General features: G+C 39.8%; 1 protein-coding gene across 2 annotated transcripts; it reads right to left on the bottom strand.

The window, feature by feature from the left end:
- Positions 1-1537: 1537 nt before the first annotated feature.
- On the bottom strand, positions 1538-27447 carry Serpinb13 (serpin family B member 13). Of its 2 annotated transcripts, none has more exons than XM_021174487.1 (7): positions 27283-27447; positions 26726-26791; positions 6411-6539; positions 5931-6048; positions 3638-3780; positions 3302-3457; positions 1538-1939 (listed from the first exon to the last, which is right to left on the bottom strand). In XM_021174487.1, the coding sequence occupies exons 1-7, from the start codon at positions 27445-27447 to the stop codon at positions 1538-1540; spliced, it is 1179 nt and encodes a 392-aa protein (XP_021030146.1). The 2 variants fall into 2 exon arrangements, with proteins under 2 accessions (XP_021030146.1, XP_021030148.1); XM_021174489.2 differs by having other exon boundaries at positions 26735-26791.

The following is a 27447-nucleotide window of genomic DNA, read 5'->3' as shown; positions in this document are numbered from 1 at the left end:
AATCCATAGACCAGACACCGAATAATGGTTTCCATTAGTTAATGGACAAAAGGATGAGAAGTCACTGTTAATGGGTTTGGAGGTTATTTCTGAAACATTAAAAATCAGTGAATTCATAACTTGTGTAATGATAGCTCAAGAAAAACAAATGTTCAAAACATCAGCCATGTGAACTTACTAAAACCTGATAAAACTGAACCCTGAACTATGTCTAAAGTGCAGTGTCAACAAAACACATAGAGCTTTTCAAATGCCATTCTAAGAAAACGTCATCTCATTACCAATAAACATGCCAACGTGAACTGGGGGAAGCCTATGGTCTCAAACCAAAAGAACTACAAAAGATGGCTGAGAGTGGGAGGAATAGTCTTCCCCAGGGAATGCACACCAGCGGGCTCCCCAATACCAAACGATCAGCCCTGAAACCACACATATGACTGACCGGACAGACTGAGCAGATTATGTTTCGGAATGTATATACATGTGGATATGTGTATGTAACAATTAATGAAAAAGAATGTCACAGATTTGAAACAGAAAAAGAGGAGTATATGAGAGGGCTTGAAGAGAACAAGAACTATTGTAGGTATATTATAGTCTGAAAAATAAAGAAGAAAAGATTAAAAAGAAATGTCATCTGACTGTAGCCATTCCACACTCAAGAATCCAAAACAAAAATTAAAGAAAGAAAAAAGCTGCTCTTCTAAGGCACAGTCCAAAAATTTACTTTCCAAAGGTCAAAAGAATTATAGGGTTTAAGCCGGGAGGTGGTGGCGCACGCCTTTAATCCCAGCACTTGGGAGGCAGAGGCAGACGGATTTCTGAGTTCGAAGCCAGCCTGGTCTACAAAGTGAGTTCCAGGACAGCCAGGGCTATACAGAGAAACCCTGTCTCGAAAAAACCAAAAAAAAAAAAAAAGAATTATAGGGTTAGAATATTGATCAGGTACACTTACAGTCACAATTATTTCTAGTACCAAAATGTTTCTAAAACTGACAGTGGGGGATAGACTGTCAGAATGGAGGACAAAACCAAGGAAATCTCTCTGACTGGCATACTTAGTTAATTTGTTCTGGCATTTAACGTCTGTATTCCACTGGAATGTTTCTAAATTATTTCCTGAATAATTTAGAAACATTCCTGAATACAGGTCCTCAGGACCTAACGGGAAAGGAAAAAAGAAACACATTAGCTAGTAAATTGTTGTTTTATTTTACTATGCCTTACAAAATGCCAAGATAATAGAAGTGTATGAATCCTAAAGTCTTCCATAACTCTTCATTTAAAAAACAAAAAACAAAAAACAAAACCTCCTCCCTCAGGGCATGACAACTTTTGAAGGAAAATAAGGTAAGAACTGATCTTAAGCTCACTGGCCTCCTGAGTGGTGCACACATGATTGAGATTAACTTTTAAACAAATTAAGAAAACGTGCTATTGCTACCATTGTGCAAAGGACTTTGAAGCACAAATATGAACCCCATGGTCTGTCAACCCTGAGTGCTACTTAGTGCTCTAATGTTTCAGTTTGACTATCTTAGGGAGAAGAAAACTTGCCGAAAAAGAGAATGCTGTCAGACTCTCTGTGTCTGATGAAGAACAAGAATGGATGGTTACAGTGCACGAGTTCACAGCTTGCAGCTGACGAGACCTTGAGGCCCACTCCAGTGCCTGCAGTGGCCTCAACGCCTTCCTCTGTTACCACCAGGAACGATCTGTGCAGGAAATTCTGGGCATGTAGCCCAGAGCGCGCCGACATTCCTGAGTAGTCGGCATGCTCGCTGAAGGCACTGTGAATGCCCACAGCTTCCAGCACGGGTTCCAGATCATAGCTCTCCTCCACCTGCAAGCGGGGCAGGCGCAGGTCCACCCTCCTGTGCTCCAGGTGTCCGGGGCTGGTCCACTCCACCAACTTCTCAGGAGACATTTTATCCATTATCTACAGTTGGAAAAGGGTTCAAGAACATTTTAGAATCCACATAACCATCTTGAGCCAGCCAGAAAGCATGACTCTTAGAAATAAATGCAGACCATCCATTTCACTCTACTGTCTACATAAAAGACTATTGTCTCATAGTCTCTATTTTCCTGTCTTATATTTATCTGTCTATAGCATGAAGTGAATTTTTCAAACAAGAAATTTCAAAATCTACATTTCCATTTCTGCTCTCCTCTAGTTTCTCTATATGTGTGAACACATGCAATCACAGGAGATATCTACTTTTTATGTATTTAACTTTTTACACTATAAGTCTCCTGTAAACTGATAAAGTTACATAATACTTCTGTCAAGTCCCTAAGTGTTAGACAACAGTCAACATTATTTACTCCCCTTAAAGACATCTAATATGTATGAAGCATCCTAACAATTGTTGATAAAATCTGTAGATAGAAATTTAACAATTACTATAAATTTCAAATTAGGCACCCTAGAGTAATTCAACATTGAAAGTGAAATTGCTGATATGACTAACAAGGTCAGTTTTCAGCTTCTAAACCACTTCTTTAGAGTGATACCCAGAAAGGGGTGTGTGTGTGTGTGTGTGTGTGTGTGTGTGTGTGTGTGCATGTGTATGTGTGTGTAAAGCTCCAATGCATGTCCCATGTTGTTCCACAATATTATTCAACTTACAAAGCTAGCAACCTTCCATAGCACATATTAAATTCAATGAGTGCTTTCTATGCCCTCCACACGCCAGGCTGCACTTCCCTAGTCATAGAAAAAAAATGTCACATATTAAGCCCCAGAAGCTAATCTAATAGATGAGAATACTGAGTAACAAGGAAGTCTGGGAGACTTACGTTTGGAAAATAACTTATAGAATAAGTATTTGGACCTACACCTTCCTGGTGTCCAAAACACAAAACACTAGCCTTGACACTGTTTTGAAAAAGAAGGGAGTTGAACCTAAATCAAAAATAAGGATCAAAAGAAATCTTAAATTCAAAATCTGCATGCAAAATCTCTGTATTCACAGACATACAGTTTTCCAGGCGAAATGTTCATAGGCATTGATTACTCCTCAAAAGGCTAGAGAGACCCTTCAGAACCCCCCAATACAACTTAAAATATTCATTTAGTTTATCTCAATACAATTCCATAATAGTTATTCTCAATAAGTCTATTCTTTGACAGAGATGATCTGGTAGCCACTTCACAAAATGAGAAATACTTCCAAAATGACACAGCGAGGCATCAAATGTTCAGAAGCCTTGTTCCCAGGTTCCCTGGGTACAAGGGATGCAACACAGAGTGATAGAAAATGGTATAGACCAGGAGATGCATAGGTTTATGGTTTACCTTATCCAGACCATCTATGTCATTGGGCAGAAGCACAAACATGCTGATATCATTGTTTTTATATGGAATCCCCACAATTTTCGCCTGCAGGTCCTCTAAGAAGGTGAAGTTGAAGGAGCTGCACAGAGCCATCATCTGCACAGGTTTACTTAGGTTCTTCAACAGATAAACAGAAACAAAGTTGTTAAAAATCAAAGTCATATGGCACCCAAGTAACCCATGGAAATAATACAACCTCAAGCAGTGGCAAAAGTCTGAGTAACTGAATAATCACTTGGCCAAATAACATTAGACTGTACATGTCAGATATAAGCAGACATATATAAAGTACCATACCTTATTCAGCCAGAAGTCCTCCTCCTTGGTGTGTTCTTTCTTAAATTCTCTGTCCCACAGGCCTTTAAAATAAACTGTATTTATTAGCACCAGCTTGGTGGAGCTGTTCAAAGAGCCTTCTGGAAACAGGTCCTTGACTTTTACTGGGGGAAAAAAGGAACAGAGAAGACTGGTTTGTCCTGCAAATCATGAACTGTGTGTGTGGCTGCTGTGGATATGGGCGGACTTGGCTAGTCATTAACACAGTAGCCAAGTGAACACCTGAGGGGCCTTGCTCACCAAGGGTCAGTGGGGACTTTCTCATACTGTCTGTTTCCATAGAGTTGTACTTATTACCAACTGAGGCAACTTATTTATACTCTTTCTGTACCTCAGTTTCCACACTTATAAAATAAAAACATGACCTGCTTCATGGGGTTGTTGAAATGAATAAATGGATTAGTAAGTGTGGACCTGTGTTCACTACCTGGCATGTCCTATTCACTCAGTTTTGGCTATTTATTCTTACCTTTTGAATAGAGTCCTCACAGCTATCATTTAGAAGTTACTTGTTTTGTTTTGTTTTGTTTTAACAATTTGTGGTATATACTTGAGATTGGGTGCTTGCCTGTGTACCACAAAGTCCAACATCAGATTGTCTTCCACTATCACACTTCACCTCGACAGGGATGTTTTCTGAAGATGGATCTTAGCACTTCAAGTAAGCTAGCTGGCTAGCAAGTGTCTACCTCTCTCCACCCTGCAACCCACAATGCTAGTTACAGATACACCCCCGCTATCCTCAGCTTTGGCATGGGTTCTGCAGATCTGAACCCTGCTATTTCTGCTCTGTTGGTGTCTTCTCAGCCTCAGAAATTTACATTTTGGATTCTTGTTCAGTTCTCACCATACCAGATACTGGAAAAAAAAATCTGTTCAGCTGACTTTTCAGCATAACCCTATTTTCTGATTGCTTTAATTTTCTTTAGATAAAATACAAAGAAAAATATTCACTGATAGGATAGATTTCATTAATAGAGGTAATAGAAAATAGAAGATATTACTTATTGCTCCCCAAAGAGTATTTCCATCTTAATGTTTCTTATATGCTTGATTTATTTTTTATTAGATATTTTCTTCATTTACATTTCCAATGCTATCCCAAAAGTCCCCCATACCCTCCCCCCTCCCCTACCCACCCACTCCCACTTCTTGGCCCTGGCGTTCCCCTGTACTGGGGCATATAAAGTTTGCAAGTCCAATGGGCCTCTCCACTAATGGCCGACTAAGCCATCTTCTGATACATATGTAGCTAGAGACACGAGCTCTGGGGGGTACTGGTTAGTTCATATTGTTGTTCCACCTATAGGGTTGCAGATTCCCCCAGCTTCTTGGGTACTTTTTCTAGCTCCTCCATTTGGGGCCCTGTGATCCATCCAATAACTGACTGTGAGCATCCACTTCTGTGTTTGCTAGGCCCTGGCATAGCCTCACAAGAGACAGCTATATCTAGGTCCTTTCAGCAAAATTTGCTAGTGTATGCAATGATGTCAGCGTTTGGAGGCTGATTATGGGATGGATCCCCAGGAATGGCAGTCTCTAGATGGTGCATCGTTTGGTCTCAGCTCCAAACTTTGTCTTTGTAACTCCTTCCATGGGTGTTTTGTTCCCAATTCTAAGAAGGGACAAAGTGTCCACAGTTTGGTTTTCATTCTTCCTGAGTTTCATGTGTTTTGCAAATTGTATCTTATATCTTGGGTATTCTAATGGGATAAGAAGAGAAGGACGGGGAGGGATTCTCAAATCTTCTACTGTGGAAAGTTCTGAAAGTTTAATAATTCCTACAAGATTCCCAAGTGTGAAAGAGACCCAAGTGACCCTAGCTGTAGGCAGCAGATGGGTCCTGGCAGAAGAGCTGTATGAACTTCTCTTAACAATGCAAGTGGAAACCCTCTATGCCATTTGCACTGAGGGTCCCAGACTCAGAAAGAAAGAAAGTCTGTGGTACAATGAATAAGCTAACGGTGAGCATGAGCATGGCACCATCCCTAAGACTGCAAAGGTAGTGTGAGTCACAGCCTGTGCAAACAATTCCCCACAGTTTCGTCTCTCCACGAATACAGAGGCCATTCCCCCCTATGCGGCACCCTAGATAAACTTTATGCTGATTCTTGACTGTACAATTCTGCCAAACCCATCTCTAGCTCCTCCCAAAGCTCAACCATCTGGCATCTGTGTTGCATCAAGCCCAAGGCTTTGGTCACAGCCAGTGTTCAAAAAGTGTTTCTTGGTGAAAACCCAATTCATACTCTACCATTTGTTTGGCTTTCAACCCAGGAATTAATCTTCTTTCGACTTTCATCTGCAGCATTTACAAAATCAACAGGCTCCAGAGATGCATGGTAATATTTTTCAACATAATCTATGTATTTCTTTAGGAAAGAAATAGAAAGAGATTGAAGGATTTACTTATTAAGCACAAATGCTTTTTAACTAAATGTGTCTGTCCGTTAGGAGAACTAATCTCAAAACCTGGACTTTTAGATCCTGAGAAAAATATTTCTCATTACCTCTTCCATGCATGGTCATGCAGATACAATTAAAGAAAAAACCAGGTACAGACTCAGAAGACTAAGAAAGGAACTGCTTGTCTGGAAAGCAGACTAGACGACTAGTGAGATAGTCCCATGGCAAGCAGCCAACATGGCAGCATAGCCCCAGAACTCAGTGCTAACAGGGATACTGGCCATTTGTTGGTACCACATATAGATGTGGCAAACAACGCAAAACTTACTTGAAGGAAGAGGTATGTTTTTTCTCCGAACAGCCTGTTGCTTATGACCAGGTCATAATCATTAGAAAATTTGCTTATTTCAGTCAACAGCTTTTGGAGTTGATGATGTATTTCTTCACTCTTCTCGATCTTCAAAATCAAGACAAAAAAACTCAGTGAGTTATCTTGGCAGAGGCAAGTCTAGATTCTGGTTAAAAAAGGATCTGACTATAGTCCTTCCTCTGGGGAACAAATTTGAAAGAAGAATAGCGATGTCCATTGGTCCCCAGATGCCATTTGACTTTCTGCCAAGTCAGATGCAAGCCATAACCAATCTCAGCTTCATAAAGCCGCTTTCTCCACCAGCCCCAATGCCACAGATCTGTCTTTTCTGATCCATTTTGCACTTTGGGTCTGAAATGTAACTGTGTACTAAGTGTTTCCTGCATTTGTTTTATCTATTTATAGATGCTAAATATTTGACAAGGGTAAATAATTCCCCAGATAATCCCTCTCCACTAAAACTTGGATATTTCTGATTTAAATAGTGGATAATAAAGGTGATTCTTGATGGAGTAAATCATCCTTTATCAGAGCTACAAACTTGACTAAAATGAAATTTTTCCCTATTTTTGGTTTTTGGTTTTTTTGGTTTTTTTGAAAAAAAAATCAAAGTCTTCTGGATATCTTCTATAGGATGTACCATGTTTCTAATTGTAGTATAGTGTAGGCATTGCATGGCACATTGAGTGAACCAAAACACTCCATTAGAACAGAGCCGAGCATCATCTCAGCCTATTAAGTGGACTCTCATTGTCTTAATTCACAGAGGATATAAGGAGTTACAGCTTAGTTTGAGAGTGAGCAATCCATTTCTGATTCCACACAAGAACTGAAAAGCCATTTTCTTGTGCAATACAATGCCTAAATGTTTATTTAATTCACTATTGTATCTCTTATTTTCATCGCTCAAGCTCCAACTGCCTATAACAGTTCTAGAAAAAGTAACAGCTGAATTTTGCAAATAATAACTATTTGAAGGCATTTAAATTGAAAATGTGTGTCCACACTTTTCTGGCAGTGTCTGCAGAGTTGAATTTAACATTTGTTGCCTCCTTCCTGTTAGGAAACTTTAAGTGGCTAACAATCAGTTGTTGATAGCTTCAGTTGATTGGGACATGCAGTGAACCAGTCAATGTATCACACCCTCTGGGATTTAAGAGCTTAATGTTCATTCATTTTCTCATTGAGCCATTTGTGACTAAGCTGACCTAAAAATAATTGAAGAGAAGAAAAGCCTGTTTTCAAACAGGTTTGGAAGTTTTAGTTTACACTATCTTGGTATCCTAGGAGGTCACAACCAATAACATTAAAGTGGTCTAAAGTTGGTAAAAATCACAAAATCTTATCCCAGAAGTAAGAAAGATATCCTCATCACATCACAGGCTTCATTGCTTCCCCAAGATGATTAACCACCTGTAGAATTGTGTTCCAAAATCTAACTACATCAGTCCTCGATGTAACCCCAAGATCATCAACCATCATTTTCCAAAATTATAAACTGTTAACAAACAAGTCCCAAATCAAAACTCATGGGGAAATAATAACAACTACAACAGAGACACAGAAATTTAGATGTTCACATGAGCATCTTCAGATATTCACGTTACTCTATGGACAGAAAAAACCATTATCATGCATGGAGGATCTCAGTCCTTGAAAACATGTTTAAAAGAAAACATCTCCAACAAATGGTGCTGGTAAACCAGATGCCTGCACACAGAAAAATACAAATAGATCAATACTTACCCCCCTGCACAAAACTCAAGTCCAAATGGATCAAAGACCTCAACATAAAGCCAGATACACTGAACCTGATAGAAGAGAACATGAGGAATAACCTTTAACGTATTGACACAGAAGACAACTTCCTGAACAGAACACCAAAAACTCAGACACTAAAGTCAACAATCAAAAAATGGGACCTTACTAAACTTAAAAGCTTCTGTAGGGGAAAAGACACCATGTGAAAAGGACAGACAGTAGCCTACAGGATGAGAAAAGTTCGTCACCAACCCTTTATCTGACAGAGGGCTGATATTTGAGTTATATAAAGAGCTCAAGAAACTAGATATTGTAAAAACTAAATAACCCAATTACAAAATGGAGTATAGATCCAAACAGAATTCTCAACAGAGGAATCTCTGATGGCCAAGAATCACTTAAAGAAATGTTTAACATCCTTCCTTAATCATCAGGGAAATGCAAATCAAAATGCCTCCAACATTCCATATTACACCTGTCAGAATGGCTAAGATCAAAACTAAAATGCCAGCTCATGGTCGCAAGTATGGGAAGCAAGGGAAACAATCCTCCATTGGTGTTAGGAGTACAAACTTGTACAGCTACTTTGTAAATCAATATGGGTTCCTCAGTAATTCCTTGGGAACCTACCTCTAGGTCCAGATTACCACTCTTAGGCTTATACTCAAAGGACATTTTATCTTACCACAAGGACACTTGCTCAGTTATGTTTATTACAGCTTTATTCTTAGTAGCCAGAAACTAGAAACATCTTAGGTGTTCCTTAACTGAAAAATGGATAAGGAAAATGTGCTACTGATTTATATGCCACTGATTTATATGCCACTGTGTATTTACACAGTGGCATATAAATCAGCTGTGAAAAATGACATCATGAAATGTGTAGGTAAATGAATAGAACTAGAAAACAATCATCCTGAGTATTGTTGACCCACACTCAGAAAGATAAATATGCCACGTATTTACTTATATTTGAATATTAGCCATTAAATAAATGATGACAAATTTATAATCCTACAGTCTGTAGACTGAGGAAGGTTAGGAAAGAAGGGACTAGGGAAAACATATGGATCTCCCTGGAAGAGGAAAGTACAGTAGACTCTACAAGTGGACTAGGTACTTCTTGGGGCAGGAAGATGGAGATCAGACAAGGGATAGGGAAATGGGGTTGAGGGAGGGAATGCAGAAAGAGAGAGATGGAATTGAAGAGCATTTGAGGGGTCCTGTAGAAAGCTAGTACAATGGAAACATCATAAATAAATGATAAAAATATTTTTTTTCTACTGAAGTCTGCTAATAATGAGGGAGACAGAGTCTCAACTGACCATCTCTTATCACCAAATAAGGCTTCCAGTGATGGACCTGGATTGCATTCACTTTAGTTTTTGGCTAAGGTTTTCCTATGGAAATCCCCAAACATTCTAAGCTGTTGTCAAGAGAATGGGTTGCTCTTTGAAAACTGACATCAGGGCCCCATTGCTGAGAACAGCATGTACCAACATGCAAACACTTTATGAATATGAAGAAGCCAAGCTGGTGCCTACATGGAACCTTCACTCCTACGCTGGAACGCCCTTGGTTTGGAAAAGTACTCTGCAGGCTTACAAAAGGGAAATGTAAACAGTAACCCAGAAAACCTTTGATCTGTCCTGCCTGCAACATATGCTAGGGCAATGGTGGCACAGACCTTCTGGAAAGTAGCCTATCAATGTCTGATTTGACTTAAGGCATCTCCACAAAATGATACTCACTCCTGAGACTTCTCATGTGACCAAGAACCTGAGACCTAGGGTACAACTAAATACTACTTACTGATCAAAAAACAATCATCAGAGAAATGCAAATCAAAACAACCCTAAGATTCCATCTAACACCAGTCAGAATGGCTAAGATCAAAAATTCAGGTGACAGCAGATGCTGGCGAGGATGTGGAGAAAGAGGAACACTCCTCCACTGTTGGTGGGATTGCAAGCTTGTACAACCACTCTGGAAATCAGTCTGGCGGTTTCTCAGAAAATTGGACATAGTACTACCGGAGGATCCCACAATACCTATCCTAGGCATATATCCAGAAGATGTCCCAACCGGTAAGAAGGACACATGCTCCACTATGTTCATAGCAGTCTTATTTATAATAGCCGGAAGCTGGAAAGAACCCAGATGCCCCTCAACAGAGGAACAGATACAGAAAATGTGGTACATTTACACAAGGGAGTACTACTCAGCTATTAAAAAGAATGAATTTATGAAATTCCTAGGCAAATGGATGGACCTGGAAGGCATCATCCTGAGCGAGGTAACACAATCACAAAGGAATTCACACAATATGTACTCACTGATAAGTGGATATTACCCCAAAAACTTAGGATAGCCATGATATAAGATACAATTTGCTAAATGCATGAAACTCAAGAAGAACAAAGACCAAAGTGTAGACACTGTGCCCCTTCTTAGAATTGGGAACAAAACACCCATGGAAGGAGTTACAGAGACAAAGTTTGGAGCTGAGACCAAAAGATGCACCATCTAGAAACTGCCATACCTGGGGATCCATCCCATAATCAGCCTCCAAACACTGACACCATTGCATACACTAGCAAGATTTTGCTGAAAGGACCCTGATATAGCTGTCTCTTGTGAGACTACGCCGGGGCCTAGCAAACACAGAAGTGAATGCTCACAGCCAGCTATTGGATGGATCACAGGGCCCCCAATGGAGGAGCTAGAGAAAATACCCAAGGAGCTAAAGGGATCTGCAACCCTATAGGTGGAACAACAATATGAACTAACCAGTACCCCGGAGCTCTTGACTCTAGCTGCATATGTAACAAAAGATGGCCTAGTCGGCCCTCACTGGAAAGAGAGGCTCATTGGACTTGCAAACTTTATATGCCCCAGTACAGGGGAATGTCAGGGCCAAAAAGTGGGAGTGGGTGGGGAGGGGATTGGGGGGGAGGGTATGGGGGACTTTTGGGATAGCATTGGAAATGTAAATGAGGAAAATACCTAATAAAAATATATTAAAAAAATCAAAACTAAAAATAAAAAAGAACACACCAAGTGTACACACACACACACACACACACACACACACACAAAACAAGGAGCTTGTTCTTTGAGAAAATTACCAAGATAAATAAACCTTTAGCCAGACTAACCAGAGGGCACAGAGCCAGTATCCAAATTAACAATGAATTGTATCTTAACACAATTATTCTACTTGTTGAATATTAACAGTTGAAAATATTAAAGTCACATTCTACAAAAAAGAAAAAACAACTGGGGGCAGGGACCTTCAGTGTCTTAATGTGGATTCTTGTACAATTTTGAAGGCATAATCAACATAATACCAGTGTTAGACTAAATCCACAACACACTACAGCTTCCATGATGAGATGTTTTCTATGTTTGTTTTGTTTATTATTTTTGTTTGTTTTTTATTTTCTTTTCAGGGGAGGAGGTTGCAAGGGCAGAGGATGGATATGAAGTGGGACTAGGGTGCATGATGTGAAACTCACAAAAAATAAATACAAAGCTTAGAAGAGAAAATGAATTTAAAAAAAGAAAAGAATGGAAATCAAATCTCTAAAATAAATAAATAGGACCAATAAAATGACTCCTAGTGTTAGTCTGCTCCACTATACACAGATCGGTGTCTTATTCTGTCAATATCAGGGAGGCTTTCTCCTGCAGCAGATGGGAACAGATATTGAGACCCACAGCCAGAAATTATACAGAGAAAGTATCCTTGAAACACATAGTTCTACATGGAATATCATCATTAAATCCCTCTCATCAGAGCTCAGAAAACCCTGGAAAGAGGAGGTGGAAAAGTGTGAGAGCCAGAGAAGATAGAGGACACAGAAGAACAAGGTTTTGTATAAAAATATTTAATATGAATATAAGAACCAACAATTTTCTAAAAATATTGAAGATGGTCCAATGAATTTTCCAAAATTTCCGAATGTGTGGTTTTTTCATTATATAGAATGCTAGAAGAATTTGAGAAGATCCCCAGAGTCTCTACCTGCACTCACTGGGAAAAGCCCAGGTGGCAAGATTTCAAATGCTGTAGACCAATAGAGGACAATGAGGAATGCCAAGAAATGGGAACATAATTTAACCAAAGTAAAAATAAATCTCGAGAAACTGACGGTAAAAAAATAGAGACACATGAAATACCACAGAAATTTTCAAAACTACAATCATAAGACATTCAGTAAATTAAGAGCTCACAGATACATAAGTGACTAAATCAAGGTAACTAAACAAAACCAAGGAGAAGGTGCATAGACAAAATGATAATACTAGCAAAGAGAGAGGAGAAAGTGGGGAAAAGCCTTGAAGATATGGGCACAGGGGAAAAATTCCTGAATAGAACAGTAATGGCTTGTGCTGTAAGATCGAGAATTGACAAGTGGGACCTCATGAAACTACAAAGCTTCTGCAAGGCTAAAGACACCATCAATAAGACAAAAAAACCACCAACAGATTGGGAAAGGATCTTCACCTATCCTAAATCAGATAAGGGACTAATATCCAATATATATAAAGAACTCAAGAAGGTGGACTCCAGAAAGTCAAATAACCCCATTAAAAAATGGGGCTCAGAACTGAACAAAGAATTCTCACCTGAGGAATACCGAATGGCAGAGAAACACCTGAAAAAATGTTCAACATCCTTAATCATCAGGGAAATGCAAATCAAAACAACCCTGAGATTCCACCTCACACCAGTCAGAATGGCTAAGATCAAAAATTCAGGTGACAGCAGTTGCTGGCGAGGATGTGGAGAAAGAGGAACACTCCTCCATTGTTGGTGGGATTGCAAGCTTGTACAACCACTCTGGAAATCAGTCTGGCGGTTCCTCAGAAAATTGGACATAGTACTACCGGAGGATCCAGCAATACCTCTCCTGGGCATATATCCAGAAGATGTCCCAACCGGTAAAAAGGACACATGTTCCACTATGTTCATAGCAGCCCTATTTATAATAGCCAGAAGCTGGAAAGAACCCAGATGTCCCTCAACAGAGGAATGGATACAGAAATTATGGTACATTTACACAATGGAGTACTACTCAGCTATTAAAAAGAATGAATTTATGAAATTCCTAGCCAAATGGATGGACCTGGAGGGCATCATCTTGAGTGAAGTAACACAATCACAAAAGAACTCACACAATATGTATTCACTGATAAGTGGATATTAGCCCAAAACTTAAGATACCCAAGATTTAAGATACAATTTGCTAAACGCATGAAACTCAAGAAGAATGAAGACCAAAGTGTGGACACTGTGCACCTTCTTAGAATTGGGAACAAAACACCCAGGGAAGGAGTTACAGAGACAAAGTTCGTAGCTGTGATGAAAGGATGGACCATTTAGAGACTGCCGTATCCAGGGATCCATCCCATAATCAACTTCTAAACGCTGACACCATTGCATACACTAGCAAGATTTTGCTGAAAGGACCCAAATATAACTGTCTCTTGTGAGACGATGCTGGGGCCTAGCAAACACAGGAGTGGATGTTCACAGTCAGCTATTGGATGTATCACAGGGCTCCCAATGGAGAAGCTAGAGAAAGTACCCAAGGAGCTAAAGGGATCTGCAACCCTATTGTTGGAACAACATGATGTACTAACCAGAACCCCGGAGCTCTTGTCTCTAGCTGCATATGTATCGAAAGATGGCCTAGTCAGCCATCAATGGAAAGAGAGGCCCATTGGACTCGCAAACTTTATATTCCCCAATATAGGGGAATGCCAGGGCCAAAAGAATGGGAATGGGTGGGTAGGGAAGTGGGGGGCACTATGGGGGACTTTTGGGATAGCATTGGAAACGTAATTGAGGAAAATATGTAATAAAAATATTAAAAAAAAAAAAGAAATGTATTAGAGGAGATCAAAATATGTAAATATGTTTTGAGAGGCTACTAGATTAAAGAAGAGAATTACATGTAACATGGATTTGATATTAGTGGAGACTTTAGAAATATCATTATAAAAAAAAAAAGTGACCTCTGGAACTAAAGAATAAGACACTGAGTTGGAAAGAAATCAATAAAGAAAGTTTCAATGAAGAATTACAGGAAATGATGGCTGCTGAACGGAGGAGAATCTGTATTCTCCAGAGATATCCCCCTGGTAGTTTATTAAATACCAAAGTATCTTCTCTAAGCACAGGTGAGCAACACTACATGGATGTGTGTGTGTGTGCCTGCAATGATAATAATTAAAAATAAGAGGCTGTGAATATGAGAGCTGAGAAAATAACAAAGGAAGAGTTGTGTGGAGGAATGGGGAAGAAATTTATATAATCTAAGTACTCATTTATTAAATTTTCAAACACATTATTTCTTTATTTGTTTTTTAAATCAAACTCATTAGAGCACTTGACTAGGGAAGAGAAAGAACTTTGTACCAAAAGGCTGGGCCTTCAAAGCTGCCAAAATAGAAGAGCAAAAGGAAAACAAGTATAGGAAAAACTGAAGTTACCAAAAGACTTATAAGGCATTAAATTGAAGGACACACACACCACGCGTGCGCTCATGCACACACACACACATTGTGGGAGTTTCCACTGAAAAAAGTTATAGACAGCATAAATAAATAGACATATGATGTGTCCCAATCAGTCTTCAGTGGTCAGTCTTCTGTTGCAGAGTCCAGGGGGAATAGCAAATAGATAAGAAAACAAACAGAAAAACTGTCTTATGCCAACAAATTTGTAAGAGGTGCAACATCTTATACTGTTTTTAATGGGGAAGTGGGGCATAGCCAACAAAAAATTGATCAAGTGGTGTTACACAAAGGAAACCCAGGATAGCTCAAGGACACCACAGATGAAAAGACAAAACACAGCAGCCTTGGAATTAATAATTCATCAGGGGCAAAAGCTAGTCCCCAGGAACTTAAAACTGAACCCCTTCCAGGTCCTTGCCCCATCTCCAAGCCAGAACTTGACAAGTTTGCTCCAGACAATGACACAGAACTATGTTCCTTTTCATCAGCGCCTCTGAGAAAACCTGGGATTGGCCTGGATCTCAACAAGTATAGACATTCAGAAACTCCAATATCTCCATCTAAGATAAAACTACAAAGACCTCTGGTGCCACACTTCATAACCACACTGTCAAAGACCATGAAAAGAGAAACTAGAAAGTAGCTAGTGTAAACACCTTGTTATATACAAGGGGTATTTATTCTATTGACAGATTTTTCAGGATAAAAATATTATGAAAGGATTAGTATACTATTTAAAATGCACTCAAAGAGAGGAAAAATCCTACAGAATATACCAAGGATACTCTATTCAGGACAGTATTGAACTGTCCTTTAAAAGCAAAGGGGAACATCAAATAGAGGACTAACATCCAAAATACACAAAGAACTCAAGAAGCTAGAATCCAGAGAACCAAATAACTCTATTTAAAAATTGGGTACAGAGCTAAACAGAGAATTCTCAACTGAGGAATCTCAAATGGCTGAAAAACACTTAGAGGAATGTTCAACACCCTTAGTCATCAGGGAAATGCAGATCAAGACACCAGTCAGAATGGCTAAGATCAAAAACTCTGGTGACAGCAGATACTGGCAAGGATGTGGAGAAAGAGGAACACTGCTCCATTGCTGTTGGGATTGCAAACTGGTATAACCACTCTGGAAATCAGTCTGGTGGTTCCTCAGAAAATTGGAAATAGTTCTACCTGAGGACCCAGCTATAACACTCCTGGGCCAAATAATGCTCCAACATGTAATAAGGACACATGTTCCACTATATTCATAGCATGCATATTTATAATAACCAGAATCTGGAAACAACCCAAGTGTCCCTCAACAGAGGAATGTGGTACATTTACACAATGGAGTACTACTCAGCTATTAAAAACAATGACTTCATGAAATTTACAGGCAAATGGATGGAACTTGAAAATATCCTGAGTGAGGTAACCCGGTCACAAAACACATAATATGTACTCACTGATCATAGCCAAAAAGAAGCTCAGAATACTCATGATACAACTCACAGACCATATGAAACCCAAAAAGAAAAAGATCACACCAAAGTGTAGATACTACAGTGCTATTCAGAAGGGGGAAGAAAATAATCTCTGGGAAGTAGAGCAAGAGAGGGATCTGGGAGGGAGAGAGGAAGGGCATGGAAGAAGGGGGGCAAGTTCAGATATGGGGGGAGATGGGGAGAAGTACAGAGGATCAGAAATTTTAAAGTAGGTGTATAGCAGTGGAAGATGGGGAACTGGGTTAACTACTAGAAAGTCCCAGCTGGCATACTGGCCACAGAGGAGGCGGCGCCATTTTCGGCTCCAGACAACCGGCCACCTTCCTGGTCAGAGCACAGGTGTCCGCCCAGCCCGAGAGGCTTCTGCCTCAGGTTCCGCGGGAGCCGCCTTGGTTCTGGGACTCCGAGGAAAGTAGTCTACACAGGTGAGAGTGTGTGTTGTTTCAGTGTGTACTGAAACAACAGCTTCTGTGACAGGCCAAAGCAACACAGCTTCTGGGAAAGATCCTGATTTGGGCCTTCATCTTCGGCCAGGAGGAGGTCCAAACACCAGATAACTGTGCACCTTCCCTGAAAGAGGAGACCTTGCCTGCAGAGACTGCTCTGACCACTGAAACTCAGAGGAGAGAGCTAGTCTCCCAGGTCTGCTCATAGAGGGTAACAAAATCACCAGAGGAACAATGTCTAAACAGAGACAACTATAACAACTAACTCCAGAGATTACCAGATGGAGAAAGGAAAATGTAAGAATCTTACTAACAGAAACCAGGACCACTCACCATCATCAGAACCCAGCACTCCAACTTCGCCCAGTCCAGGGCACCCCAACACACCTGAAAAGCTAGACCTGGATTTAAAAGCATATCTCATGATGATAGTAGAGGATATCAAGAAGGACTTAAATGACTCACTTAAAGAAATACAGGAGAACACTGCTAAACAAGTAGAAGACATTAAAGAGGAAACACAAAAAAATCCCTTAAAGAATTGCAGGAAAACATAACCAAACAGGTAGAAGACATTAAAGAGGAAACACAAAAATCCCTCAAAAAATTGCAGGAAAACACAACCAAACAGGTGATGGAATTGAATGAAACCATCCAAGACCTAAAAAGGGAAGTAGACACAGTAAAAAAAAAACCCAAAGTGAGGCAACGCTGGAGATAGAAACCCTAGGAAAGAAATCTGGAACCATAGATGCGAGCATCAGCAACAGAATACAAGAGATGGAAGAGAGAATCTCAGGTGCAGAAGATTCCATAGAGAACATCAGCACAAGAATCAAAGAAAATGGAAAATGCAAAAAGATCCTAACTCAAAACATCCAGGAAATCCAGGACACAATGAGAAGACCAAACCTACAGATAATAGGAGTGGATGAGAAAGAAGATTTTCAACTCAAAGGACCAGCAAACATCTTCAACAAAATTATTGAAGAAAACTTCCCAAATCTAAATAAAGAGATGCCCATGAACATACAAGAAGCCTACAGAACACCAAATAGACTGGACCAGAAAAGAAATTCCTCCCGACACATAATAATCAGAACAACAAATGCACTAAATAAAGATAGAATACTAAAAGCAGTAAGGGAAAAAGGTCAAGTAACATATAAAGGCAAGCCTATCAGAATTACACCGGATTTTTCACCAGAGACTATGAAAGCCAGAAGAGCCTGGACAAATGTTATACAGACACAAAGAGAACACAAATTCCAGCCCAGGCTACTATACTCAGCCAAACTCTCAATTACCATAGATGGAGAAACCAAAGTATTCCACGACAAAACCAAATTCACCCATTATCTCTCCACGAATCCAGCCCTTCAAAGAATAATAACAGAAAAAAAAAAAAAAAAACAATACAAGGACAGGGACCATGCCCTAGAAAAAACAAGAAGGTAATCCCTCAACAAACCTAAAAGAAGACAGCCACAAGAACAGAATGCCAACTTTAACAACAACAACAACAACAACAACAAAAAAAAAAAAAAAAAAAAAAAAAAACAGGAAGCAACAATTACTTTTCCTTAATATCTCTTAATATCAATGGACTCAACTCCCCAATAAAAAGACATAGACTAACAAACTGGCTACACAAACAAGACCCAACATTTTGCTGCTTACAGGAAACTCATCTCAGAGAAAAAGATAGACACTACCTCAGAATGAAAGGCTGGAAAACAATTTTCCAAGCAAATGGTATGAAGAAACAAGCTGGAGTAGCCATTTTAATATCTAACAAAATCGACTTCCAACCCAAAATAATCAAAAAAGACAAGGAGGGGCACTTCATACTCATCAAAGGTAAAATCCTCCAAGAGGAATTCTCAATTCTGAATATATGCTCCAAATACAAGGGCAGCCACATTCATTAAAGAAACTTTAGTAAAGCTCAAAGCACACATTGCACCTCACACAATAATAGTGGGAGACTTCAACACACCACTTAAACCAATGGACAGATCATGGAAACAGAAACTAAACAGGGACACAGTGAAACTAACAGAAGTGATGAAACAAATGGACTTAACAGATATCTACAGAACATTTTATCCTAAAACAAAAGGATATACCTTCTTCTCAGCACCACATGGTACCTTCTCCAAAATTGACCACATAATTGGTCACAAAACAAGCCTCAACATATACAAAAATATTGAAATTGTCCCATGCATCCTATCAGATCACCATGGACTAAGGCTGATCTTCAATAACAAAATAACTAATAGAAAGCCAACATTCACATGGAAACTGAACAACATTCTTCTCAATGATAACTTGGTCAAGGAAGGAATAAAGAAAGAAATTAAGGACTTTTGGAGTTTAATGAATATGAAACTACAACATACCCAAACTTATGGGACACAATGAAAGCATTCCTAAGAGGAAAACTCATGGCTCTGAGAGCCTCCAAAAAGAAACTAGAGAGAGCACACATTAGCAGCTTGACAACACACCTAAAAGCTCTAGAACAAAAGGAAGCAACTTCACCCAAGAGGTGTACAAGGCAGGAAATAATCAAACTCAGGGGTGAAATCAACCAAGTGGAAACAAGAAGAACTATTCAATGAATCAACCAATCAAGGAGCTGGTTATTTGAGAAAATCAACAAGATAGATAAACCCTTAGCCAGACTTACTAGAGGGCACAGGGAAAGCATCCTAATTAACACAATCAGAAATGAAAAGGGAAACATAACAACAGATCCTGAAGAAATCCAAAACACCATCAGATCCTTCTACAAAAGGCTATACTCAACAAAACTGGAAAACCTGAATGAAATGAACAAGTTTCTAGACAGATACCTAGTACCAAATCTAAATCAAGATCAGGTTAATGATCTAAACAGTCCTATATCCCCTAAAGAAATAGAAGCAGTCATTAATAGTCTCCCAACCAAAAAAAAAAAAAAATGCCCAGGACCAGATGGGTTTAGTGCAGAGTTCTATCAGACCTTCAAAGAAGACCTAATTCCAGTTCTTCACAAACTATTCAACAAAACAGAAACGGAAGGTACTCTACCCAACTCATTCTATGAAGCCACAATTACTCTGATACCTAAACCACAAAAAGACCCAACAAAGATAGAGAACTTCAGACCAATTTCCCTTATGAATATAGATGCAAAAATCCTCAATAAAGTTCTTGCTAACCGAATCCAAGAACACATCAAAACAATCATCCATCCTGACCAAGTAGGTTTCATCCCAGGGATGCAAGGATGGTTCAATATACGGAAATCCATCAACGTAATCCAGTATATAAACAAACTCAAAGACAAAAACAGAATGATCATCTCGTTAGATGCTGAGAAAGCATTTGACAAAATCCAACATCCATTCATGATAAAAGCCTTGGAAAGATCAGGAATTCAAGGTCCATACCTAAACATGATAAAAGCAATCTACAGCGAACCAGTAGCCAACATCAAAGTAAATGGTGAGAAGTTGGAAGCAATCCCAATAAAATCAGGGACTAGACAAGGCTGTCCACTCTCGCCCTACCTATTCAACATTGTACTTGAAGTCCTAGCCAGAGCAATTAAACAACAAAAGGAGACCAAGGGGATACAAATTGGAAGGAAGAAGTCAAAATATCACTTTTTGCAGATGATATGATAGTATATATAAGTGACCCTAAAAATTCCACCAGAGAACTCCTAAGCCTGATAAACAGCTTCAATGAAGTAGCTGGATATAAAATTAACTCAAACAAGTCAATGGCCTTTCTCTACACAAAGGATAAACAGGATGAGAAAGAAATTCGGGAAACAACACCCTTCTCAATAGTCACAAATAATATAAAATACCTTGGCGTGACTCTAACTAAGGAAGTGAAAGATCTGTATGATAAGAACTTCCAGTCTCTGAAGAAAGAAATTAAAGAAGATCTCAGAAGATGGAAAGATCTCCCATGCTCATGGATTGGCAGGATCAACATTGTAAAAATGGCTATCTTGCCAAAAGCAATCTACAGATTCAATGCAATCCCCATCAAAATTCCAACTCAATTCTTCAATGAATTAGAAAGGGCAATCAGCAGATTCATCTGGAATAACAAAAAACCTAGGATAGCAAAAACTCTTCTCAAGGATAAAAGAACCTCTGGTGGAATCACCATGCTGGACCTAAGCTGTACTACAGAGCAATTGTGATAAAAACTGCATGGTATTGGTATAGTGACAGACAAGTAGACCAATGGAACAAAATTGAAGACCCAGAGATGAACCCACACACCTATGGTCACTTGATCTTTGACAAGGGAGCTAAAACCATCCAGTGGAAAAATGACAGCATTTTCAACAAATGGTGCTGGCACAACTGGCGGTTATCATGTAGAAAAAATGCTAATTGATCCATTTCTATCTCCTTGTACTAAGGTCAAATCTAAGTGGATTAAGGAACTTCACATAAAACCAGAGACACTGAAACTTATAGAGGATAAAGTAGGGAAAAGCCTCGAAGATATGGGTACAGGGGAAAAATTCCTGAATAGAACAGCAATGGCTTGTGCTGTAAGATCAAGAATCGATAAATGGGACCTCATAAAATTGCAAAGCTTCTGCAAGGCAAAAGACACCGTCAATAAGATAAAAAGGCCACCAACAAATTGGGAAAGGATCTTTACCTATCCCAAATCATATAGGGGACTAATATCCAATATATATAAAGAACTCAAGAAGGTGGACTCCAGAAAATCAAATAACCCCATTAAAAATGGGGCTCAGAGCTGAACAAAGAATTCTCACCTGAGGAATACCGAATGGCTGAGAAGCATCTGAAAAAATGTTCAACATCCTTAATCATTAGGGAAATGCAAATCAAAACAACCCTGAGATTCCACTTCACTCCAGTTAGAATGGCTAAGTTCAAAAATTCAGGTGACAGCAGATGCTGGCGAGGATGTGGAGAAAGAGGAACACTCCTCCATTGTTGGTGGGATTGCAAGCTTGTACAACCACTCTGGAAATCAGTCTGGCGGTTCCTCTGAAAATTGGGCACTTTGCCCCTTCTTAGAAATGGGAACAAAACACCCATGGAAGGAGTTACAGAGACAAAATTTGGAGCTGTGACGAAAGGATGGACCATCTAGTGATTGCCATATCCAGGGATCCATCCCATAATCAGCTCCAAACGCTGACACCATTGCATACACTAGCAAGATTTTGCTGAAAGGACCCAGATATAGCTGTCTCTTGTGAGACTATGCCGGGGCCTAGCAAACACAGAAGTGGATGATCACATTCAGCTATTGGATGGATCACACGGCCCCCAATGGAGGAGCTAGAGAAATTACCCAAGGAGCTAAAGGGAACTGCAACCCTATAGGTGGAACAACATGATGAACTAACCAGTACCCCGGAGCTCTTGTCTCTAGCTGCATATGTATCAAAAGATGGCCTAGTCGGCCATCACTGCAAAGAGAGGCCCATTGTACTTGCAAACTTTATATGCCCCAGTACAGGGGAACCCGGGGCCAAAAAGGGGGAGTGGGTGGGTAGGGGATTGGGGGTGTGGGTATGGGGGACTTTTGGGATAGCATTGAAAATGTAAAGGAGGAAAATACCTAATAAAAATATAAATTAAAAAAAAAAAGAAAGTCCCAGCTGCAGTGACCCATGAGGCTCCCAGGACCCAACAGGGAGGACATTAGCAGAAATACACAAAAAGGGGGAGAAAGAACCTGTAGAGACCATATCCAGTGGATAGGCCTGGCCCACAGCTGAGGGAAGGGACAATCCACCCACCTCAAAAATATTAATCTAGAATTCCTTCTGTCAAAAGGAAATGCAGGGACAAAGAGTGGAGCAGAGACTGAAGGATAGGTCATCCAGAGACTGTCCCACCTATGGATCCATCCCATCTGCAGACACCAAACCCAGACACTGTTGCTGATGCCAAGAAGTGCTTACTGATAGCAGCCTGGTATAGCTGTCCCCTGAGAGGCTCTGCCAGAGCCTGACCAATACAGAGGCAGATGCACGCAGCCAAACATTGAACCGAGTGTGGGGACCCCAATGGAGAAGTTAGGGCAAGGACTGTAGAAGCGTAACAGTTTGCAACCCCATAGGAAGAACAACAATATCAACCAACCAGACTCCCCAAAGGTCATAGGGACTAAACCATCAACCAAAGAGTACACATGGTGAGACCCATGTTTCCAGCTGCATATGTAGCAGAGAACTGCCTTGTTGGGCATCACTGGATGGGAGGCCCTTGATCCTGTGGAGGCTCAATGACCCAGGTTATGAGAATTCTAGGGTGCTGAGGCAGGAGTGGGTAGGCAAGTGGGGAGCACCCTCATAGAGGCAGGGGGAAGGGTAGGGGATAGAGGACTTGTGGAGGGGAAATAGGAGGATAACATTTGAAGTGTAAATAAATAAAATAACCAATAAAAAATGAAAAAGTAAAAGCAAAGTGGAAATTAAGACTTTCCTAGTTAAAAAAAAAAAAAAAGTGAGAGGCCTGATTGAAAAGTACCCAATGGAGCTTTTCAACTTAAAATGAAAAGATGATAAGAAACTATATAAAAGCTTAAACTGTCTTGATACAATAAATATACAGAAAATATAGAATCCTGTAGTTCATAAGATGCTTTTTTATTTGGTAGAAAAAAATTAAGCATAAAAATCTATACTGCAAATGCAAGATCTAAGAAAAGGAAAGCTGTCTTTTTGTACCATAAAGGGAAGAATGCACATAAACGATGTAAAGAATAAAGTGTTGCATATGGTAGATGTTTGGTGATTATCAGTTTCAAATAACAGACTGCTATGAGGTTAAATGTTCTGACTATAAAAATGAGATAGGAATCAAAACTACTCTTTAATAAGAAACTCTCTAAGTAAATACAAACCTAAGTCACATTAAAAAAAAGAGAAAAAAGCCAAGGGCAAATTAATCCAAATTCTAACCTGTAGCGATAACCTCTTGTGCACTGTGGAAGCATCACCTGTCAATAAAATGCTGATCGTCTATCAGCAAAAGGCAGGACATAGAAGCTGGATGTTCTGCTAGAAATCCTGGAACTCTAGTCTTTCTACTCAGTGGGAGGAGATTTGCCTGGGACTCTGAGGAAGCTGGACACATGAAACTGAGGAAAGGTGACAAGTCTTGTGGCAGAAATAGAATGGTTTAAATGGGCTATATAAGTTGCAAGCTAGTCAGGGAACAAGCCAAAGCTTACAGACTGGGCATTTATTCATAAATAAATAAGCCTCTGAGTAATTATTAAGGAACTGGAGCACTGGTTGCAAAACCCGTGATTACACTACCCAGTAAATTAGGAGTGTTTCTGAATTACAGAAATTCATCCACAATTTTTGTAACAAAGGGAGACAGGGATCATTGCTGGTGACTATGAAGATCTCATTTTGAGTGACAAAGTATTCTAAATGTGATTGTGATAGCCACACAATTGTGGAATCTTACTAAGAACCACTGAATTATACAACAGAAATAGATAGATTTCAGGATACATTAATTATAGTTCAATAAATCTGTTTTGAAACAACTAGAAGTAAAGAGATTAACTTTAAAATATTTCATCTAATCCAAAATGTCCAGAATTTCATTTTTGTATATAAATATAAGATAAATAAATTATATGCTCATAGATCCCATAGACCTATGTTTCAACACACAGCACATAGAATTAATGATTTCTTTTCCCTTTTTTGGTTGTTTTTTTGTTTTTTTCAAGACAGGGTTTCTCTGTGTAGCCCTGGCTGTCCTGGAACTCACCCTGTAGACCAGGCTGGCCTCGAACTCAGAAATCCACCTGCCTCTGCCTCCCAAGTGCTGGGATTAAAGGCGTGCGCCACCACTGCCAGCTGAATTAATGATTTCTATATGAATATTTTATATTAAACTCCTGAAATCCTGTGAGTAGTTTATACTTTTAGCACATCTTAATTCAAACCAGATGCATGTCAAGTGCTCTCACTTGACTAGATACCATCCACAATCCAGGCATACCAAGAGACTCGTGTAGGATAATTTATACAATATTTGTAATAGAAAAGAGGAAAGGGAGGGAGGGAGGGAGGGAGGGAGGGAGGGAGGAAGGGAGGGAGGGAGGGAGAGAGGGAGGGAGGGAGGGAGGGAGGGAAGAAGAAAGGCCTATTAACACAAAAATAAATAAATAAATAAATAAATAAATAAATAAATAAATAAATAAAAAGCACCTGTAAAAGTGAGCAAACTAGCTCTACAGTGTTGGCCCAAAATAACCACACTGCAAAAATGATGACAAAAGCTATCATATGTAACAAAATAAGAAGTGCATTGGGCTATTGAATTCCTAACTCAGGAGAATAGAGCCTGTCCTTTCAAAAGAGAAGGTTTGTAGGGCAGTGTACCAGGGATTGGTAATCTCTGATTTCTCACACTAGGCGAGGTACTCATTGCATGACTGCTTCTACCTTCCTAGCTAATCTTGAGAGTTCAACATCACTTTGTAACAGAAAGATTCAGAAGACTCTGAATTCATGTGATAATCAGATGGTACACACCAAGGGCTGCCACTGGACCTTACTCATCTATTTCCACATCTATTAATAAAGAGATTGAATTGTCTAGCCTCAGCTCCCAAAATCTCCTGAGGAAGGGACAGATCTGGCTCATGGTGAAAGAGTGCAGGTTAGAGCTGCCTAAAGCTGTAAGTCAACTTCCAGACAGTTCTGAAGCTCTTCACCCAGAAGCAGGGCGTCTGTCCTAGGTCAGATGCCTTGTCTAATCCTCGGGAAGATTCTGCAGGCACTCCTATGCTAAGAAAGGGAAGTACACTGGAAGCCACTGCATATCACAGTTGATCTCACAGGGGAGCAGCTACCTGACCTAACTCAGTTAAACAGTCCCGAGAAAGAAGTCCACAACTGAAACTGAGCCTTCCAGACAACCCAGCATTGTGGGATTGTGAAACTAACAGATCTTTGAACAAGAGGTTCAGAGAATTGCTTTATGAAAGGCACTGGGCTATGATTACTGTTGGACCCAGTGTGCCCTTCTGAGGGCTCTGCTCACCCCTGATACTAAAACTCTGACTTAATGGGCCTTATCTCCACCCTGTATTTGGTAAGACCAAGTGAGAGATACCAGAGCACTAGATCTGGAAGAAGACCAATGGTCCTGTGCTGATAGTATTTAAGGAAATACTAACAGGAGGGGCAAAAAATTAATTCTATTTAGCAATAATTAATTCAAATTAGCATTACTGGGTGAATTAAATGCATTATCTAGATGATTCTATTGGAAATGTCACAGAGGATTAAAGAAAGTGAATTACTTGCGAAAGTCTCATAGTCCTGACAAGCCCAAGCCAGAACTTGACCCAATTCTCTGTAACTCCAAAGCTGTAATAACTTTTCAGTGTGTCAGTATTCATAGTGACTGCTGGATGTTTTGATTTCTTCTTATTGGAAATTTAGTTTTGTGCAGTCCAAATGCTGTGGTTGGAGGTGGTCTTTCTCCCCTGAGTTCCTGTTCTAAAAGCCTACACTAGGTATAATTGGTGTCAAGAGAGGGAAACATTTAAGGGACTTGGTGATTAGGTCACCCAAGACACTGCCCTCAGAAAGGGTAATGAAAGTCTCCCAGAAGAAGTTAGCTCTCTGAGAGTAGATTTCATAAAGCAAGACCAGCCACAAGCTCAGTCCCTTCTGTGTGCCACCAGATTTCATTCCGTTATATTAGTGCACTTCAGAAGACTCTCTACAAAACCAAACAGGTAAAAAGCCACCCAATCTGGGACTTTCAACCCCCAAACCAGGAGCTTTTGAGCAAGCTCTTATTTATAAAACTTTTAGCCTCTAGGACTTTGTTATAGCAGCAAAAAATAAACTAATATGCCTATAAATATGATTTGTCTTCAGTGACTACTACTTGAGAGTGTGATGTAAGCAACACTAGCCACTTCCACACTTTTCCTACTCCTTCTCTTACACCTGAAAGGTAATCAATCACACTGGAAGGTGTTTAACACACATGCCCTACCTCTTCTTCTTCAGACTTAATTCTCGAGCTTCCTGTGCCTTGTTCAGAGTAAAGTACCTAGCAGAGAGAAAATATTGTTATTATTGTCAAAATAGACAGAAATTTCACATGGTCAAGGGAAGGCTGATATTCATGTGTTTTCAGTGGTATACAGGAAACATCATCTCCTTGAAAAGCCAGAGAAATGTCTATGTTGCCCCCTGATATCTTCAGAGGAGCCTAGTAATGGGCTCCTTTGGGTCTTCATCTTTGATATGTCATTTAGGCCAAATAGAAATTCCATAAGTAATCACAGTTACCTTGGGCTTTCATATCCTCTTTAACTATGGAATAATGGCTTTTAAAAAGGCTGTTTATCATACCACTACTTAAAGAAATGCCAAGCATCAAGGAGCAAATGGAACCTGGACAGGGAAGAGGCCTTCCCTGACAGACTTGAAATTACTCCACATTCATCAGCAGGTCAAGTTGCACACATTTTCAAGGCAATGCTAGAGGGTTAAATCTCAAAACCAAGCCTCCTTCTGGAAGGAAAGGAAGCTCCCCACCTTCTGTAACTCAGAAGCAGTGACTCCTCGGGTCCCCAGGATGATCATGCCAATGGCTGTTGAGATGCCCACAGGGGAAAAGAAGACGTTGCCATCATTTGTTTTATTCAGTTCTTTGAAAACATCAAACAGGAACTGTGTGGTTGCAGTGCCTAGTGACTCCAT

This window comes from Mus caroli, unplaced genomic scaffold (genome assembly GCF_978045245.1).
Source record: "Mus caroli unplaced genomic scaffold, Mus_caroli_1 scaffold_1, whole genome shotgun sequence".
NCBI lineage: Eukaryota > Metazoa > Chordata > Mammalia > Rodentia > Muridae > Mus > Mus caroli.
Note: the sequence above shows the minus strand (reverse complement) of the source record. Positions and strands in the feature narration are given on the sequence as shown.